Source organism: Solea senegalensis, linkage group LG1 (genome assembly GCF_019176455.1).
Source record: "Solea senegalensis isolate Sse05_10M linkage group LG1, IFAPA_SoseM_1, whole genome shotgun sequence".
In the NCBI taxonomy this organism is placed as follows: domain Eukaryota; kingdom Metazoa; phylum Chordata; class Actinopteri; order Pleuronectiformes; family Soleidae; genus Solea; species Solea senegalensis.
This window is the reverse complement of record NC_058021.1, coordinates 3,292,607-3,312,316: the sequence shown is the minus strand read 5'-3', so window position 1 is coordinate 3,312,316 and position 19,710 is coordinate 3,292,607. Positions and strand designations below refer to the sequence as shown.

General features: G+C 40.2%; 1 protein-coding gene across 1 annotated transcript; it reads left to right on the top strand.

Annotated features, from left to right (window-relative positions):
- Positions 1-489: 489 nt before the first annotated feature.
- LOC122779387 (arylsulfatase I-like) lies at positions 490-15,333 on the top strand. Its single transcript, XM_044041676.1, has 11 exons — positions 490-764; positions 4,298-4,488; positions 5,566-5,705; positions 6,437-6,586; positions 8,392-8,466; positions 8,571-8,745; positions 10,385-10,621; positions 10,696-10,842; positions 12,204-12,351; positions 12,549-13,099; positions 13,522-15,333. The coding sequence occupies exons 2-11, from the start codon at positions 4,303-4,305 to the stop codon at positions 13,945-13,947; spliced, it is 2,235 nt and encodes a 744-aa protein (XP_043897611.1). The 5' UTR covers positions 490-764; positions 4,298-4,302; the 3' UTR covers positions 13,948-15,333.
- The last annotated feature ends 4,377 nt before the right edge of the window (positions 15,334-19,710 follow it).

The following is a 19,710-nucleotide window of genomic DNA, read 5'->3' as shown; positions in this document are numbered from 1 at the left end:
GGTGCCAGCTGGCTCCTGTCCTCAGCCTCTGCAGCCTGCAGTCACTCTGCTTCTGTCTCAGTAATGTAATGTATGTATACGCTTTAACTGTTTACAGGTTACACAAGAAAATCGTGCATTTATTGCCATTTAATCTTTAAAATTAAACTCTTCAGATAAAGACACTTAAAAATAAACATTCAAAGTTTAGTTAAAAATGTAAGTGATCGCATACAGAATTTAAATTAATGTAAAGGGATAATCGTGGTTATTATTGTTGTTTATAAGAGATAAAAGGAGATACTGTCTATTTTAATTGATTGATTTGGACCTTTTAATATAAAATATATTATGGGACCCTGCAGATCAATATATACAGCTTCTTTTTCTCACGTCTATCGTTTGGCTCGACTTTGTTTTTGACCGTTACGCTTTTATTTTGACAGACCAAAGCGGAAGTTGTCTGCAGGTGCTGTTACGTTCCGCTTCACTCTCTTTTTCATTGGAAGAGCGTGAGGACGCTCGCGCAGCCTGAAGGGAGGAAGAGTTTGTGGAAAGTCGAGGACAAACATGCGGCGTCTCCTTCAAGCTTCACCTAAACCACACTTTTCTCTGAGCTGAAGAAGGAGAAGGAGGAGGAGGAGGAGGAGGAGAAGAAAGACAAGGAAAACCACGAAGTGTGAAGAATGAACTGAAGCGTTGCCGTGAGGAAGAGGAGAGGAGAGGAGGGGGAGGCGGGAAGAGGAAGATCAAGATCCGTTCACTACCATCGATCCTGTATTGAGGTATTGATTCAGGCCTGACTCTGAAACCACACACATGTTTTCCAGGAACAGATGCAGAGAGAATTTAATGAGTTGCTTTTTAAACATAAACCTAAACATAAACTGTGATATCACATGAAATCTTATATTGGCTAATGCTGTATTCTATGGAAACACTTTTCTTCCACCATGTTTTTTTTTTTAAAGAACAAAAAGAGCTAGTAAGTCATTCAACTGTCAAATATTCTGAAAATTTAATTTTAATCTCAAAATAAAGAGTTACTACCTCAGAACAATGGCTTACTAACCACAAAATAAAATTAGCATTAGTTACTAAAACAAAAACAACTGTAAGTTTTCTGAGATGTTAGTCTTTTCAGGTAGTCATTCATTGTGAGTCAGTATTAAGTAGTAAGTCAGTATTTTGAGATACAAAGTCGTAATTTTGCAATAGCAACCCATGTTGAATTAATAAGTCATGCATATTGAGTCATGATGCTTTGTCGTTATTCTGACCTACTAAGTCATAGGTTTTGAGTCAGTAAGTCTTTATTCTGTGTAAGTAAGCTATTAAGGGAAACTAGGTCATTATCTTTGAGATATTTGGTCATAGTTTTGAGAAAGTAACTCATCATGATGAATTACTAAGTCATGTCAATGTTAAGGAGAACTAAGTCTTTATTTTGAGATACTTAGTCGTCATTTTAGTTAGGTCGGTAAATGATTTTGGGATGCTACTCACTATTTTGAAAAACTAAGTCATGCCTGTATTGAGTCATCATTCTGAGCTATGTCTAAGTCTAAGTCTTTATTCTGTTTAAGTAAGCTATTAAGGGAAACTAAGTCAAACGTAAGTCATTTTGAGATACTTAGTTGTAATTTTGAGATAGTAACTCATCACGTTGAATTACTAAGTCATGTCTATATTGCACGATTATACTTAGACACTTGGTCATTATTCTAGCTACTAAGTCATGGGTTTTGAGTAAGTCTTTATTCTGTGTTAGTAAGTTATTAAGGAGAGCTAAGTCTTTATTTTGAGATACTAAGTTGTCATTTTGATGTGGATAGTAAATGATTTTGAGATGCTACTCACTATTTTATTTATACTTATACTTCATTTATTACTAAGTCATGCCTATATTGAGTCAATATGTTTTGATAATTAATGGAAAGTGATTATTTTTGAGTTACTTAGTCGTTATTTTAGGATAGCAAATAACTTTGAGATACTAGGTACTAGGTTTTGAATAGGCAAGTCTTTATTCTGTGTAAGTAAGTTATTTAGGTAAACTAAGTCATTATGTTTGGATAATAACTTGACATATTGTTAGTTTTAAATAAGTAATTATACTGAAAAGATTTCTCATCATAATGATTTCCTGTGTTTTTTTAATTTCAGCAGTAAATGGCTGAAACAAGCTTCAGTATTATTTATAATGGCTTCAGTCATGTTTATAAGAGGTTGACTCACTGCAGACTTCATCAGAACTAAATCTATGCAACACTAGTCTGTGCATGCACTGAATAACAACACAACTCTGTCATAGGAAATGAGTTTATGTAAATGTGTGTGTGTGTGTGTGTGTCCTGTGCTGTTACCATGGCCACCAGTGTCTCCTCTAATGGGGAAGCAGTTGAGACGTTGGTCATCATCATGGCTGCGTCAGCTGCTCTCACTCTGTCATCACTTCTAAAATCAACAGTGTGCTAATTTTGCCAATGAAACTTGTAAACATGTCACAGATTATGTATGTATGTAGTATCCCAGAATATGTCACGTCAGATTACAGATTTCTCAAAAAACAAACTAATCGAAATCAAGCGTTTGGTTCACAAAATAAAGATACTCAATGAACTGAATTTCCTCTCAGCCAAAGGCAAAAATCTCTGAACTATTCCAGATTACAACATGAAAAGAATGCACTGTATAGGCCTATGTTCAGAATATCGTGACTATTTTAGTAGATTAGTGGAAACCTTTCATGGACAGTGTGTCACTGAAGAAATCACAACATATTCACATTCAAAATCCAGAAAAAAACAATTTGGGGAATTAAAGGTTGTGTAAGTTCTGAAAACACATAAAAAAAAGAGAGAGAGAGAGAGGGAAAAGATGTTTTGTATCAAATTTCGCCAAAAGCTACATTCCATTACAAACTTGTAGAGACAGAAACAATAAAACACAGAGCAAAGCTCTTTTTTATCGCCACTATAAAAAAAAAAAAAATCATTGGATCATGTGTTCAAAACCCAGCATGTTGGATTGGATATAGGGTCTACATTTCTTTTTTTGTCACATTTATTAATAAAGGTATGACTTTTGTGGTGTAATCTGTAAATGGGTGTAACACAATGAAATTATTAAATCGCTGAAAAATTACTAGAATAACTGTTGATAACCAATTCCAATATACACATATATATATATGTGTGTGTGTGTGTGTGTTTTCTTGTTTTTGTTTTCGTGTTTTTTTAACTGCAGAGCTCATTTAGTCTCTTCTGAAGTGAAATAAACGTAATATTTTTCCTGTGGCAGCTCAATAAATTTTCTTCATTGAGCAAAATAAAGAGACTTAAAAAAATTACCTGTAGATGGCGCCAGCATAGAAGTCAAGGAAGTAGCCAAGGTGTTTGCCGATATCCGATAACACATTTCAAAGCCAATATCTGCAGATAAAATCGTGCAAGTTACATTCGTTTCTGTACTTAAGTACAAAATTCACGTATCTGCTACTCGCTACTACCAAATAAAATCAGGAGAAGAGTTGGTATTATGGTCTGTATTTATATAGAGCTTTTCTAGTCTTGGTGAGCTGCTTTACATTCACACGCTGCAACATGGCCAGGGTTTAGTGTCTTGCTCAAGGACACATATAGACTAGCAGAGTCAGGAATTGAACCCACAACTTTCCAGTTGAAAGAGACCTCTCCCTACCACTGAGCCACTATGACTCAATCCTTACTCCTCACTTTTACTTCTAAAACTATAAAGTGAATTTTATATCAGAAAAATTACGTTTGATACTTAAATAACAGTAAATGTCATATACTTTAAGTACATTTACTTAAGTAATATTATAAAAAATATGACTTAAACTTCTACCAAAGTCATTTTCTGGTAACATACTTGTACTTTTACTCAAGTATCCCTTTAATGTACTTTATACAAGACTGCCTAAAAATAACTAGAAGCTTTGTCAGTCACACACACACAATACATGTCAGAGTCATATGGACATGTTCTTCAAAGCAAGACAAATATTTTTATCACTTTTTATCGGTGCTATTCTGTTACAAAGATCGTAAATAGTTAAAAAAGAAGAAGAAGAAGAAAAATTCCTTGTATGAGTTTTAGTTTTTCCCTCTCCACCAGATGATTGTGTTTCAAATCCTAGTTTCAGCCAAGTTGGCGAGTCTATCTCCAATGTGGTTTTAAGATCTACACTTAGTCCTGCAGTGATGGCATGAGTTTGTGCTGAGTCGGGCCTTTTTTTTGTAGCTTTACCATGGTTCACAGACCCTGTTGCGTTTTGTTTTTGTTATGTTTGCAGTAAAGATGCGGGACCCTGCTGCTGCTGCTGCTGATGCTGCTGCTGCTGCGCTGACTCTGACCGTGCTGAGTATTTTCTTCACCCTGGACGGTCTGAGTGCTCACCAATCGGACAACAACCACACACGGCACCAGAACCATGGGACCGAACCGAGGCAGCCGCACATTATATTCATCCTCACAGACGACCAGGTGTGTATATCCGTTACCTCTGTTGGGACTAGTTTCACTTTAAACACTGACTTTGTCAATACCAGTTATGCCCATGGGGACCAAAGCCTGGTCCTAATGAGGCAGAACCTCGTGGTAAGACGAGAAAGTGGTAGTTCAGTGTTCTTGTAGGAGTTATTGACTCATAAGCTGTGTCTGACTAAATTCGTCGTCCAGATGTTGTCAAAACAACAGTTGTGGGCCGTCCCAACTGTCACACGAATACTCGGCTCCTTCGCGACAACTGTGGCTAATGTTTGCCCGTCCACGAAGGATTCCCGGCGAACCATATCCCAGCACGTGGCAGAGTAATAAGGGTGGTGCTAATGCTCCTTTCAGCTATTTTGCCAACCTAATAGACCATAAAGAAACCTAAACTAACATACATAGAATGAAATCCCGTTTTCATAACTTTAGGTCTGCAGAGCCCGATTTGTAAAGGTCACAGTGCCGTTGATGTGGGTTTCTAATAAACAGTTTTCGTCCATGAAATAAACAAACTGCTCATTGGAAAGTACAAACCATAAACAAAAGGCTGAGCCACAGTAAACACAGTCAAGACGTCCGTGTCTCAGGCAGAGCAGCAATGAGATTGAACCTGATTACCTGGACGTCCTTTATCTCCTGCCGGCCACTGGTGTCTACAGCTGTAGATGTAACAGAGATTTTAATGTTCTATATAGAACAGGAAGTGTGGGCCGTGAAAAGGTCATGAATTAAATATGTTTGTCATTTTCAGTTTTGTATCTTAAGTTTTAAATTGTGGTGGAATATGTGTTTTAAGAAACATACAGAATGAAACAAAGCCACTGGATTAAAATGATGTGTTATTTCTCTTTTATGTGACCGAGTATAGCAATATGCATGTGTTGAAAGATATGCAACTGATTATTTATATGCACCGATAACATCCCCATGTTCACATGAAAACAATAATATTTATGGGAAATATTGATCAGAGTCGGAGGATTTTCAGATTTCAAAGCAATTCAGTTTGGGACGAGTTTGAATAGAAAAATTGAAACAAAGACACTTTTTAACAGTGCGACTCTGTGACAGGGCTTCAACGACATCGGCTACCACAACCCGACCATCAAGACACCGACGCTGGACAAACTGGCGGCGGAGGGCGTTCGGCTGGAGAACTACTACGTCCAGCCCATCTGTACGCCGTCACGCAGCCAGCTGCTCACCGGCAGGTACAGACGCTGCATCATGACATCGGTGTCTCATCTCATGGAAAACATCTCCAGGACGTTCTATATTCGTAGATATGCATTTTACAAATATTCGACTTTCTTTGTCTTGTTCTGCCTGCACAGTAATACAATTTCGTTAGTGAGCATTTTTTGATTGTTAATTTACTTTTACTAGTTCATTTCCTCCGGTAACCTTTTCACAGCGTGTTGTCATCACGTTAGTTTTATATTGATCAATATCACTTTATTGATCACCAAGGGCACATGACTTCTTCAAAGGGCTTAAGTGGAATGAAATGAGGATTTGTCTAAATCCAATCCAACTTTATTTATAAAGCACTTTAAAAAACAACAGTTGAAACAAAGTGCTGTACAACAGAGATAAATAAGATAAATAAAATATAAGAAATTACATCATAGGCCTAGACAACAAACAATAAAATACTGTAGAAAGTATTAATAAAAACACAAATGAAAAAGTCATACAATAAAACTATAAAAAGATAAAAACCAATGTTTCATACTGGGTTGAAAGCCAAAGAGTAAAAATGGGTTTTAAGATGTGTTTTAAAAGTGGACAGTGAAGGGGCGTGTCTAACATGCTGTGGAAGATTGTTCCACAGTTTTGGCGCAGCGACCGAAAAAGACAAAGTATAAAGAAGAACTGGGAGCCTGAGCTGTAACGCTGCTCTGCCTAATCTGATTATTGATGAGATTACCTTCTTTTTCAGATATCAGATCCACACCGGACTGCAGCACTCGATCATCAGACCCAGTCAGCCCAGCTGTCTGCCTGCACTCATGGACACGCTGCCTGAGCGGCTCAGAGAGGCCGGCTACACCACACACATGGTCGGCAAGTGGCACTTGGGCTTCTACAGGTGAGGATGCTTTTCAGGTACGAGTACGGATTCACATTCTCACATTATTTATTCATTCATTCATTCATTCATTCATTAAATTCAGCTCAGGCTTGGGTCGGCCCTCGGGCGTCACAGAGTCCTACGCACTGAACCTTTAAGTTGTTGATGTCTAACTCAAAACTATTTTATCTGATGAGTCATCAAGTCCACAGCTGAAGGTAAAGCTATTAATAGACACTGTTGGTGGGGTGAGAAGAAGGGGGGGATGGGAGGTAATTGTTCAAACATGTGGATAACTGTGTGCACACATTCCTCTAATGCATTTATAGTGCTGCTCTTGGAGACAGAACACTGCAAACGCTCAAACTGCTGCTAATCTAATGTGAGAGTGAGGTGACAGATGACCTGAGGGGGAAAAAACATATATTCTGGATTATATATTAAAACAATTCTATTTTGTAGGTTTCCATGCAGCAGAGCTATTTGTTTTTGTAGCTTTTTAAACTACAAAAGTAGAGTTAGTGACGATAAAGACCCGATTTTGGCTCCAGTAAAGAAGGCGCAGAAAAAAGGAAGGTGTGGAATTATTGATTAATATTAACAAAAATATTGTCAGTGTTCCCACGAGTCATTAAAATCCTTAAAAAGGCCCTTTGTTTTTGAAAATCCCCCTTCAATAGACACGGGTCATTGAAAGTGCTTGAATTTTGTGCAAGAAAGAAGTTAAGTTGCTATTAAAGGTAAATGTCTCCCTTGTTTGGTACGACGCCACCTACTCTTTCATGGCCTGCACTGCTTGTTGTACATAGACTAGGCCTGTCCACTGTGTCTCTCCGCCGGTTGACACGAGATTCCGTGCAGAACAACGAGCGTGTAACGTTAAACAAGCGAGAGCAAATGACGTGATGCCTGAGAAATGCAGGATCCAAGATCTCTGTCTCACCAAAGAAAATGACAAAGACTGACTTTGACCAAGATCCCAAGGACAATCACTTGGACCAGATGCAGATCAATAAAAGTGGACAGCGTGAGCCAAGCGGCTCTGACAAGTCCCATGTGTCAGCACATTTGGTCGGGAATTAGTCCTGGAAAGTCCTTGAAAAGCTCTTGAATTTAATTACAGGCAACCCTGTAATTATATATAATATTTTGCCTAGCCCAGCTATAGTTTCTCTCTAAGTCTTGAACTGGTTTCAGCTTCAACAGACTGTTACACAGACTAACTGTGAACATGTTAAAGGTGCAATAAGGGAGAATGATTCATACTGCGTGAATATGAACGGACATGTTAATAGATTGCACACGTGTCGTCAAATACTGTGGTCATTTTCAGAGAGAGAACACCGTGTCCAAGCGCCAGACCTCAAAACATGTGGTATCTCCATAGTTTCTAAGCAGCGTGACGGCTCAGCAGAGTCTTTAATACCTGACAAGTTCCTGCCCAAATGTAGTCAAAGGGTGTGTAACGATCTATCGAGTCTAGTTTGTTTGACTGGAGTCGGACCACCATGAAAACAAGGCTGGGTTTTATATGGTTTGATTCAAAAGAGCAGTCTTATTTTCTTTTTTAAAAAGCACTTAATAAATACATGTAAATCATATAAATGACTCTATGCTGTGTTTTTTTGCCTTTGAAAATGTGTTCCATTACTTTCCCTCGGCCTCAAGGACAAAGACATTTTATGGGTGGGGAAACTGAGACTGTTAATAAAACAAGAGTAAAACTCCACAGGGAGTCTTTAATACATCTGTGAATGTGTCGAGTTAAATAACATGGAAATCTGAAGCTCACGTTACTCTATCTTTCACTTTTTTTCCTGTAGGAGAGCTTGTCTGCCTACGAGAAAGGGTTTCGACAGTTTCTTTGGTTCGTTAACAGGAAGTGTGGATTATTACAGGTGAATTATTAAATATTATTATTATTACTTACATCTGTGCAGCCGCTGTTGCGTTCCACTGTCTGTTTTTCGCGTAACTCACATTTTTCCACGTGTGTCGCCAGTTACGGCTCCTGTGACGGACCAGGTGAGTGCGGGTACGACCTTCACGACAATGAGGGCGTGGCCTGGGGCCAGGAGGGGAAATACTCCACCACGCTCTTCACGCAGCGAGCTCGCAAGGTCCTCGCGAGTCACAACCCGGCAGGCAAACCGCTTTTCCTGCTGCTCTCCCTTCAGGTATGACGCTGCGGTTTGGTGCATCACAAAAGTGTCACTGACAGAGGTGTAGAGGTGTCGTCATGAGAGATCCTCACATTTTATGAACGATAATGTAGTTCCAGCCAATCACAGGAAGTACCACCTTCACAGTTCACAAAAAAACATTAAAGTAAGTACTTTTTTTAACTCCTAAATTAACTAAGTTCATTGAAACTTAAGTTAAGGAAGTTGTCTTCTTAATACTTTCTAATTCCACTTAGATTGAACTTTATTTAAGTCGTCTTTCTTCTTAAAAAAAAATCATTCTTTTGAGTGTAGATGTCGTGTAGAAAAGCGTTGGGTGGTTCTCAAACTGTGGTACGTGTACCACCAGTGGTACGCGTGCTTCCTCTGGTGGTACTTCTGTGAAAAAATGCATTATAACGTTGTGAGGAAGAGGAGGATGTTGAGAGAGCGAGTTATTTCATTCCACTCTTGCATAGATAGTTTGTCTGAGTTATCTAAGGGGCGGGGCCTAGCTATAGAGCAGTTACATCGTTGTCGCGGCTCGACTCTACTCAGTTAAGTTTTTTTTGCTTTTCCATTAGGGATGGTACCTGCTCTGGCAAGGTTCCAATAGAGCTGAGGCGATAATAAATATGACATCGATATGACATGCCGGCCACTGATTGGTCAGAGAGTGTCGGGGAGTCATGAGCGTCGTGTCTGATACAGGAATCAATGTTGAACAATGTCGAACTGTAGATCAGTTAAAAAGACTGAAAAAATTTAGCGAGGAAATGTCTATAATCTCAACATTTAGTGCAGTGCTGTCACTAGCAGTTTCATGCAGCCGTGTTGAGGAGGTTCTACCGTAATGGAAGATGATACCAAACCGAGTAGAGTCGAGTCGTGCCGGAACGGTATAGCGGAGATGCGCCATATGTTTAGAAACCCCATAACTGGTCACCCTCTATTCCTTTTTCTTGGGGTCCCAAAAGTGTCCTGTATCACATCTGGCCTTTAGAAAAAGTAGGTCAAACACAAAACAACCTCAACATACGTACAAACGCTGAGGGAGTTTAAGTCTGAATGTGGAAAGTCAGTGAAGTTGGGGGAAAACACTGAGTCCATATTAAAGCGTTTATTTGCCTGACGTTCAGCTACAAGCATCAGGAACTTATTTAAGGACTGGCTCGAGTAGACTCTAAACCAACCATTTAATTAAAAGCACTCCACACAGTAAATTGATGTGAGAAGTTTTAACTTTCGTCGATTTTTACGAGCATTTGTGAGGACTGAGAAAAATACAGTGGACGTCTTCAAACGGTTTCATTTGATTTATTTAATAAAGAGTAGGGCGCACTGAGTTCCAACATCGTGAGATTGTGCCGTAGGTCATTGTTGGAAACTGAAGGCATCACAAACTGAAGGCACATGAGACGACTGGATCAACAACTACTACATTAGTGTGGATTACAACTGCAACGATTATTCGATTAATGAATTCAGAGACTGTTTAAAAAAGGAAAATGCACAAAATTGCCCAAAAACGTTGGCGAGACCGCAGCATTACACTCTGACTAAGATCCAGCCCTGGCTTCTTCCCCAGCTCCACCATCTTCTCCAAACATGGGAGAGAAAAATGTGTAAATAAACAACAAATGTTTCCCATCAGGCAGTGCACACTCCTCTACAGCCTCCTAAGAACTACATCTACCCCTACCATAACATGGCTAATGTTGCCAGGAGGAAATTTGCCGCCATGGTTTCCACTGTGGACGAGGCGGTCCGAAACGTCACCTACGCCCTCAGAAAGTACGGCTACTACAAGAACAGCGTCATCGTCTACTCCACCGACAACGGAGCTCAGCCGTTCACTGGGGGCAGCAACTGGCCGCTGCGAGGCCGTAAGGTATCAGCGGCGCGGCTCTGTGGGATTACTGCGCGCTGTCGTGCGTGTCGTTGTGACTGATGTTGTGTTTTCAGGGCACGTACTGGGAGGGCGGAGTCCGCGGTGTGGCGTTTGTACACAGTCCTCTGCTGAAACGCAGGAGACGGGTCTCCAAAGACCTTCTCCACATCACCGACTGGTTCCCTACGCTGGTGAACCTGGCCGGAGGAAACATCAGTCAGGTCAGTGACGCTCACAGCGTTCTGAGAATCATACAACGATCACATGTGTTTCGAGTTGTTGACCGCGATGTCTAAATGTACGGAGGGGTGCAAAGATTATGTGTAGAGATTTTGATGGTCGTAGGTCAAAGGTCAACCCCCCATTGGCACAAACTTGGTATAAATGTTCACTTAACAAAAACATTCCCATGTCCTGTGATTACTCTGTCAAACATGTGTACCACGAACTAAAGAAGAAAACAACAACAACACCATGGAGCTCACTGTCGCTACTTCTATCTCTATTCCTCTTTCAAGTATGAGCTACTACTGTGATGAAATTATAAAAATACTGAGCGCTCGGAAACGACACAGGAATTTTTACGTTGCTGCCAAGAAAAAAAAAAAAAAGAAGAAGACAAAGAAGAAAAGTTCACCCAAGTCTGGTGTTCCCAATAACGCTGATGAGAACTAAAGCTGATAAAAACAACAACATGTGCAGTCATTTGAAGTGGGATTTAAGCATTCACTGAGAAGAATTTCATGGTTAAAGGTCAGCGTTAATATCCGGCCCGGAAGATGAATTCAAAAAATCTGGTCATTCATTTATTATTCAATTATTTGCCAAAACAAACTTAGTCTGAAAAAAGGTGAACTGAGTCAAAGTTCTCACAAAGTTTGTGAGTTTTGTGCAAGAAAGAAGTAAATAATGATATTTAGGTCAATGTCTCCCGCTGCGGATTAGGGTTAGTCCTGGAATTGGTCCTGGAAAGTCCTTGAAAAGTCTTTGAATTTGATGTCAACCCTGCACATAATGTTTTGATATAACTGACTTGCTGCAAACTGCTTGGGTTAGTGGAGGTAAACAACCACTGGGCAGTAACTCTAGTTGTTGAACATTGCTTCCGTGGCCTGGCCCGTATCCACGGCGACAGCTCAGCAAAGGTCAGCTGTGTGCTGTAAAACAGACCAGACACAGGGAGGCAGCTCTGGACAGAAGCTCCGTGATTTGGCCTCGGACTCACCGAGCTGAACTTCAGCTTCCAGAGCTTCTGTAAAACTGTCTCAAGTTGTGTGCTTGACCTTTTGTTTTCTTTTACAAGTGCACTTTGTCTAAACATGCTTCGTGTTTAATCTGAGACATAAATTTCTTTCATTGCTTTGTCTGTGCAGCTTCCCAAAGAGCTTTGTTGGCTCAGTGTGTGAATAAGGTCCCGTTGCCAGAGTAGACGAGCAAGACTGTAATCAACAGACAAACCCAGACTAACTGAAGTCACAAAAGGAAACGCGCCGCTGTGCGTTTGTGATTAATGCACTTCACGTGGACTGCATGTACTCTCGTTACCTTTGTGACACAATCGTCTCGACGCTTGTCTTCTCAGAGTCGGGGCCTGGACGGTTTCGACGTCTGGCCGACGATCAGCGAAGGGAAAGAGTCGCCTCGTCAGGAGATCCTTCACAACATCGACCCGCTGCACAAAGCTTATGTTCAAACTGTGACCCGGGACGACAACTTAATGAGAGCCTCGGGTTAGTAAGAGTGACGAGCAACATACTGGCATTCAAAGTCAAGTTATTGTGGCCCGTGACTGTGGAACCTGAGGCCACAACAGTGTGTTGATACTTTTAATAGCAACACTCAAGGAAACTATTGTTTCGAGTGAGTTTTTCCTCATGTATTTGTGATTTTGAGTTAAAGTAGTAATAACGCCATTGTGTGTTTTCAGTCCAAAAGGCAACATCAAAAGATGCTGCGTTCATGAAGCCAAAGAAGAAGTCAGTGCTCAAGTTAAAGACCACCAAGAAACCTCGGACGTTTGCCCATCATCCTGCTGCTAAACCCAGACTCACCAAATCCAAACCCATCCATAAATCCATCACCAAAGCCTACTCTCAGAATCATTTCCTGTCCCATTACGAGCCACAACTGACCTCCCAACCCAGCGGTCTTCCATCGGTGTCGGGGACGTCGGACCCCAAATCTCAGCCCCTGCTCCGGTCACATCTGCGGCTAAAATCCAGACGGACTGTAACGCAGAAGAAGAACTCGCCGTGGTCAGGACTGCCTGAAGCAAAATCCAAGAAGTTACATTTAAAGAAAAAGTCCAAGAGGACGGTATATGAGTGCAAGAACGAGTCTCGGGCAGGGACGTCTCTACCTACACCCCAGCCTACACCTCAGTCTGTGTGGGACACGTCAGTCCAGGCTGCCATCAGAGTTGGAGACTGGAAGCTGCTAACTGGAGACCCAGGACACGGAGACTGGGTCCCACCACAGGTATTCTGACATGTTTCTCATAAATCTATGCCGTATTCATGATGTCATGATCTTTCCTTTTGCTTTGTAAACCAGTTATTCTCCCACATCAAAGTTCATGAAGAAAGTAACCCACACGAGTTGTTGATCCACTATTGTCTCCATCAGTCTGTCCAAATGTGTTGTTTTTATGGTGTTTGAAATTCTTAGTTCCTTCGTCCACTTAAGTGACACAAAGGAACCTAACAGGGCAGCAGTGGACCAGCAGCACCTGTAGTCACGTGAGCTAAAAATGCTCATTTTCTCTATGGAGTTTGACGCAGAAGACAAAAACTTGAGTTTCCAGCTGGAAAAGACGATCCAGTTCCCAGCTGTGGCGAACACAGCAAAGTCCTGAAACCAGTCGTCCAAAAAACATGTTAACTGTTCATTTCATCCCTCAGGTGCTCCCCACTCTCCCCGGCCGCTGGTGGAACTTTGAGCGCACCTCCTCGTCTTCGTACAGATCCTCCGCCCGCAAAAACGTCTGGCTCTTCAACATCACGGGCGACCCGTACGAGCGGCGGGACCTGGCGGAGCAGAGGCCGGACGTGGTCCAACGGCTGCTGGCCCGACTCGCGTACTACAACCAAACTGCCGTGCCGGTTTACTTCCCCCCCGACGACCCTCGAGCCAACCCGAGCAATCACGGCGGCGCCTGGGTGCCATGGGTGAAGGACGGGGAGGAGGACCAGGAGGCGAAATATCAAGGCGTTTACAAGAAAGGCAAGAGGAGGAAGAGGAAGAAGAAGAAATGTGCAAGTGGACTGTGCAAGTTGGAGTCCTTCTTTCTGAAACTGAACACCGGGATGATGTCCAATCGGATCTGAGGTGATGGACTTTTCTGAGAGACTTCCTTCAAACGTGTCCATTCACTGGCTTCACTACTTTAATTATCCCTCCAAAAAAATCAAATCATGGTTTTAAAATGTTCAGTTTCTGTGTCAAAACGACTCTAACATGTGACAGTGTGAAGGATCTGTTCGTTCAAATTCTTTTCCACGTAGCCAGACAGGAAATTCAAGAAATGTAGAGGAGCTCGTCCCTCCATCAACCCTGGAAAATAGACGTCCCAAACTATGGACATTTGACAGATTTCTACACTTACCCGAACGCAGCAGGAGGTTTTTCTGGGGTCAAACGTGTTCACAACAGCTGGAGAACGTTCTGGAACATTCAGGTGGGGGTGGCGGCGTCTGGCAGGACACGTGTCACACAGTCTCCTGTAGAGATAGAAAGAGGAGCTCAGTGTAGAAGCGCTGCTGATTATATCTCCTCCAGTCAGAGCTGGATGATGTGTCCAGGGAAAGGGACGTCTGGGGCCCCTGCTCTGATAAGCGGTTGACGATGGATGGATGCACAGATCTGAAAACATCCCTTTTATAAAGCTCCACCTTCGAAAATGATGATAAAACTATCGATCGTGACAAACGGTGGACTCCGCCCCTCACTCCATCTGTCTCCCAAATACTTTAGGGAACTACGGTGGCCTGCACATACAAGAATAGTGGGTGAAGCCGCTGAGAAGGTCACCAGAATTAAACACAAGGCTCTTACCTTGTGTTCCTAAAGAGCGTGGATTAATGGATTAACCAGAAATTTTACTTACTCTGTCTTTAATAGATTCTTTCAGTGGAGATCAGCGCAGACACCGAATGAAACTATAGTGAAAATGAGATTAGGATTAGTCGGGAACATTGTTTTTACAGTTGGGATGAAGTGATGCGTTCAATTAAATGTGGAAATACTCGAGATGGTTTTTTTTTTTTGTCTGCCCTTTTTCCGCCGCAGAAACTTTCCCAGTACCTGGGGGGGGGTCCAACGAGGGACTTTTCAGATTACCAGGAACTTTGGAACTCATTTTACAGCCGTGTAAGATCGTGCCACCTTTAAACAAGACCTTTAAAAGGATGAAGAAAGAATTATAGTTTAGTTTTCATAGGAAGTAAACTTCAGTAAGTTCAGTAAACTTACCCACGACACGTGCCAGACGTTCTCCTGCTTTTGTGCTTGACCTTTGACCCAGGCGAGCTCCTCCTGCTCGTGAACGTCAAAATCCCGGGACATTTTTCATGTGTGAATTTCGTCTTTACTTAAATTGTTTATGTTTTTCTCTGTGTTTTTTATTCCTCACAAACTGACTGAGTTCTTGACACAAGGACTGACTGTGTGTTGTGTGTGTGTGTGTGTGTGTGTGTGTGTTTTCACTGATACTGTAAATTATTTTGTATTATGTTCAACTTTAAATGTGTGTTTTCAGTGAATGATTTTTTGTCTTTTTTCACTTTTTAGTTCTACATCACTGTCATTTTCAGATGTTTTTCTACTGTTTTTATGTCACAGATACTGCGGTTGATTTAAATGTGTCACGCTGTGTTTTGAATTAACTACATTCTACTGTGAACAACAGTTTTTCAAGTATTTTCAAGACTTTATATAAAGTGATTCATTCTAAAGGTATTACGTGAAGAAATGCTGCAAGAAACCATTAAAATCTTTCAATAGACTGCTCTGGTTTTATTGTTCGACATGTTAAATGCACAGATTATAAAGTGATTTTGTTTTTAAATGAAAGTCGAGGAGGATGAACATTTTAAGACGTTTTCCTGGAGTGGGACACCTAACCTCTACATATTTCTGTGTATTTGCTCAATTTGGAACAAACCTCGTCTGTGGCTGTTCTGCAGCAGAGTGAGTGTGGGTGTGAGTGAGTGTGAAAACTCTTTAAATGGACGCACTTCTCCGCCCTGAGTCAATAAAGGTCAAATAAGATCAACGGCAGCTCTGTCCTTTTCATGTCTCCCATTTTTCTTAAGTCGACGTGAAAATGAAAGACGTTCAAACACATTTCAAATTGAGCTGCTAATTATTTTATGTGTTAAAACCTTATTTTAAGGCATTAATCTGTCACAGATTATGAATTAAAATATGAATATTGATTGATAATATGAATATTCCATACCGTTTTTATGTGTCTTACTGTTGGTAGAAAACGAAAAGACTAAAAAAGACAACAAACTACACACAGTGAGTTGTAGTTTAGGAACACAGATTGACCACAAGGTGGCACCAGATATCAACAAATTCACCTTCTTCCTGCGCTCCTCAATATTTCGACTGGATTTTTCTTTTCTGCTTTCTTTAGAGCAATTTATTTTTAAAATTCCGAGTTTATTTCATGTTTTCTTAGTCTGATATTAAAATATCAGGATTCAAGGAAGCTGCATCTCCTCAGGAACTTTACGGTAAAATACATATATTTAATATTTAAGTTATGTTAACTAGGCAAATGTTACGAACACAATGTTTCAATTATGTTTACATCAGATAATTAAAATGACTGTCTTTGTATGACTAATAGTGGACTTTTACAACACTTTAAATGACTGAAAATGTACCAAAGCCAGTTGAAGTAGCAAAAACCTGCTAAAAATTTGAATCGCATGCACAGTCGAGACAGACACACAAATACACACAAGCTCGCACAAACTCATAATGACCTGGGGGCCACGAGGACAGTCAACTTTTATGAGAAGAAGCAAAAGTTCAGTCGGATCGAACGACACAACCTTCAAATGACATAGTGACACTGTCATGACATAAAAACAAGCACAATAATAATAAAGTTGGTCGATATAGAACAATGTATAATTAACAATAAAAAAAGTCGTTTTGATGCAGTGTAAATCTATATATAAAATGTATAAAATCCACCCCTAGCTTTATCCAGTTAGTACTTAACTGAACTTAACCAGTTGCTCAGAAATGAGGTTGTGCCTCATTAGGACCAGGTTTAAGTCTCAATGGGTGACTACTGGTCCTGACATGGTCAGTGTTTGACTGACAAATTCCTTAAGATAGAAGTACATACACACACTTGCAGTCTGAATTCATCAGTAATCCAAAAATATCTCACAATCTCACTTTGATTTTAACATCGAATTAACAGTATATCTAATATCTTCTGTCTCACACAGAGACACTAAAGAGACATCATGCAATCATGTAGCCAGTGAGGGCCTCTCCCTCTTCCTCTTCCTCCTGCTGCTGCTGATGCTCGACAGCGAGAATATGGGATGTTGTGTTCAGCTGGTAAGTGGCCCGCTGTGACATTAGGATCCTCTCACCACAGAGAACTTTTCTGCTGACACCAACAAAAACTCATAATTGAGTTTTTGGTCTAGTCTCACGCACATGAGCCTCAGTAAAAAATAACACACACACACACACACACACATATATATATATATATTTATATATGTATTTATATATATACATATATATGTATATATATATATAAATACATATATATATATACATATATATATACATATATACATACATATATATACATATATATATATAAACATACATATATACATATATACACATTTACATATATACACGTATATGTGTATATATATATACACATATATGTATATATGTAAATGTATATATGTAAATGTGTATATACATATATACATACACACATAAATATACATACACACATATGTACACATATATATGAAAATCACAGAAATAAGATGTTCCCTGTATACGGTCGTTTACCCGTGACACTCTTTTCTAACCCGTCAATGAAGTGAATTACCTCGACGTGTTGCAGTCGACGTGGGAGCAGCCCGACATGGAGTCCATCGTGGGCGTCACCATCACCAGTCATGAGCGCGACAACGCAGATCCATTAGAATCCTGAAAAGATGCGTTAACGTCGGACACTCAGCAAAGGAAAGGTCTAAAATCTTAATATTTAACACAGGAGTCTGGTGTGTTAAGCGACAGCACTGCTGAAAGCACAAGTACTGAACTGATTCTAATGATTCAGTTAAGACACATGGTTGTGTTTCATGTATAAAACCAAGTCACGGCAGTTTCACGTCGCTGTGCTGTGATGACTCCGCCCACGCTGAGGAGGAACTATTTTGTAATGGAAAACCAACCAAAGCGTGTAGTCTAGCTGTGCGGGGACCGTGTAGTGGAAAAGCAGTGTTACGGACGCTTTCAGCACAAGTTAGCAAAAGTATTTAGTGACCAATTATGAACTTTATTGGAGGTTGAACACAGAACGCTGACACTTAATGTAAGGCCACGTCTGAATGCCTCAGAACTAAGCGAAGAGGTTTTCAATCATTACCCAAAGTTTAAATCACTAAAAGTGCAATTTTCTCCTTAGCGACAACAGACAGGAAGTTGAGGACTCGTCTTACCATTCAGCAGCAGTAAGAATCCCCTCTATGTCACACAGACTTTATGACGGACAAATGCAACAAAAAAAGAGACGTGCTGGTCAAAACACGTAATGCCCTGTATTTTTATTTCATTTTGTGACAATTCAAGAGGATTCTTAAGTCTTTCCCATGAGTGTGTGTGTGTGTGTGTTTGGTGGAAGAGACTCTATATATAGTATATATTAAAAAAACAAAAACAATTCATGAATCAGCTGGGCCACTGGAATGGGCATTGGGACTGTGGTACAGACAAAGAAAAACTACAAGTAGCCTTGTTCAGTACCAAACTCTTCACAGAAGAGAGCATTTGTTGTTGTTTTTTTAAAGGTTTTTTTTCTTTATTTCCCAAATGAAGGCACCCGATAACTTGTAGTTCATGGCTTTTCAGCCTTCTGGAGTTTTTAAAAGTAGACAAAACGATCTTTATTTTGTATTTTTTTTTTTTTACCCCCCCAATTAATATACATCTTTGTATTATGTAGAAGCTGGAATGATAAATGTCAGTTACTGCATGGTTGTTGTTTTTTGACTCCCTTATAATTGTTTTTTTTTCTTTTTTCGATCAAGTAACAAAAAAATGAAGTATTTTCTGAGGACAATAAAAAAAAGAAGAAAAAATAAAGTGGGACATACAAAAATATCTGTTTATAAATGTACGGGGAGGTGAGAGGAGGGATCATCTTTGAGAGAAAACCAAAAGAAATAAAGCCAGTGGTGGAAAAGCCAGAGGCTGAAATCATACAAAAGCAGCATCAATCAATTAAAAAAACAAAATTATATAGTGCTTAGATACATCAGAAGCAGCAAAGTCTTCTGGGAAAAAGAGTCTTTAATCCCCATTGTTTTGTTACTTGTCTCAGAAATAATTTACGTATGGAAGAGCTGTGTGGAAACTGACAAAACTGATGCCTGCGACAAACAACATCCACACCCGCCTGCTGTCCTGCGTCTGCACATGGACGCGGAACCACGCCCACCACATCCAAGGGTGGTTGGGCGGAACGTAAATATACAGTTGTAGTTGTAGTTCAACGCTGAATACAGCAGGGGGAACCAGTGGGGGGGAGGGACCAGTTCAACAATGTATATTTTAAAAAAAAGGTTTGAATAAAAAAAAAAAGTTTTGTAAACACGGCACAATAAATAGATCAAACAGCAGGTTCCGCACCATGCATGTGATGACATACATTTCTCTGTTCACCTCATACTCGCACCAGTTGCAGTTTGTCGTTTTCTCTTTTTTAAATTTGATTTTCTTTTTCTTTTTTAATATCTCGAGTGCAAAACATCACAAATGAACATTTCTGTATTCAAGTAATGTTATATACAAGAAGAGGGTGTGGTGTT

What these genes read in the sequence shown, in the direction of transcription:
- LOC122779387 (XM_044041676.1), top strand. Translation starts at nt 4,303, where the DNA reads ATGCGGGACCCTGCTGCTGCTGCTGCTGATGCTGCTGCTGCTGCGCTG. An exon ending in TCCTGCTGCTCTCCCTTCAG is followed by an intron (nt 8,746 to 10,384) that starts GTATGACGCTGC and finishes GTTTCCCATCAG; the next exon opens with GCAGTGCACACTCCTCTACA. An exon ending in GAGACTGGGTCCCACCACAG is followed by an intron (nt 13,100 to 13,521) that starts GTATTCTGACAT and finishes TTCATCCCTCAG; the next exon opens with GTGCTCCCCACTCTCCCCGG.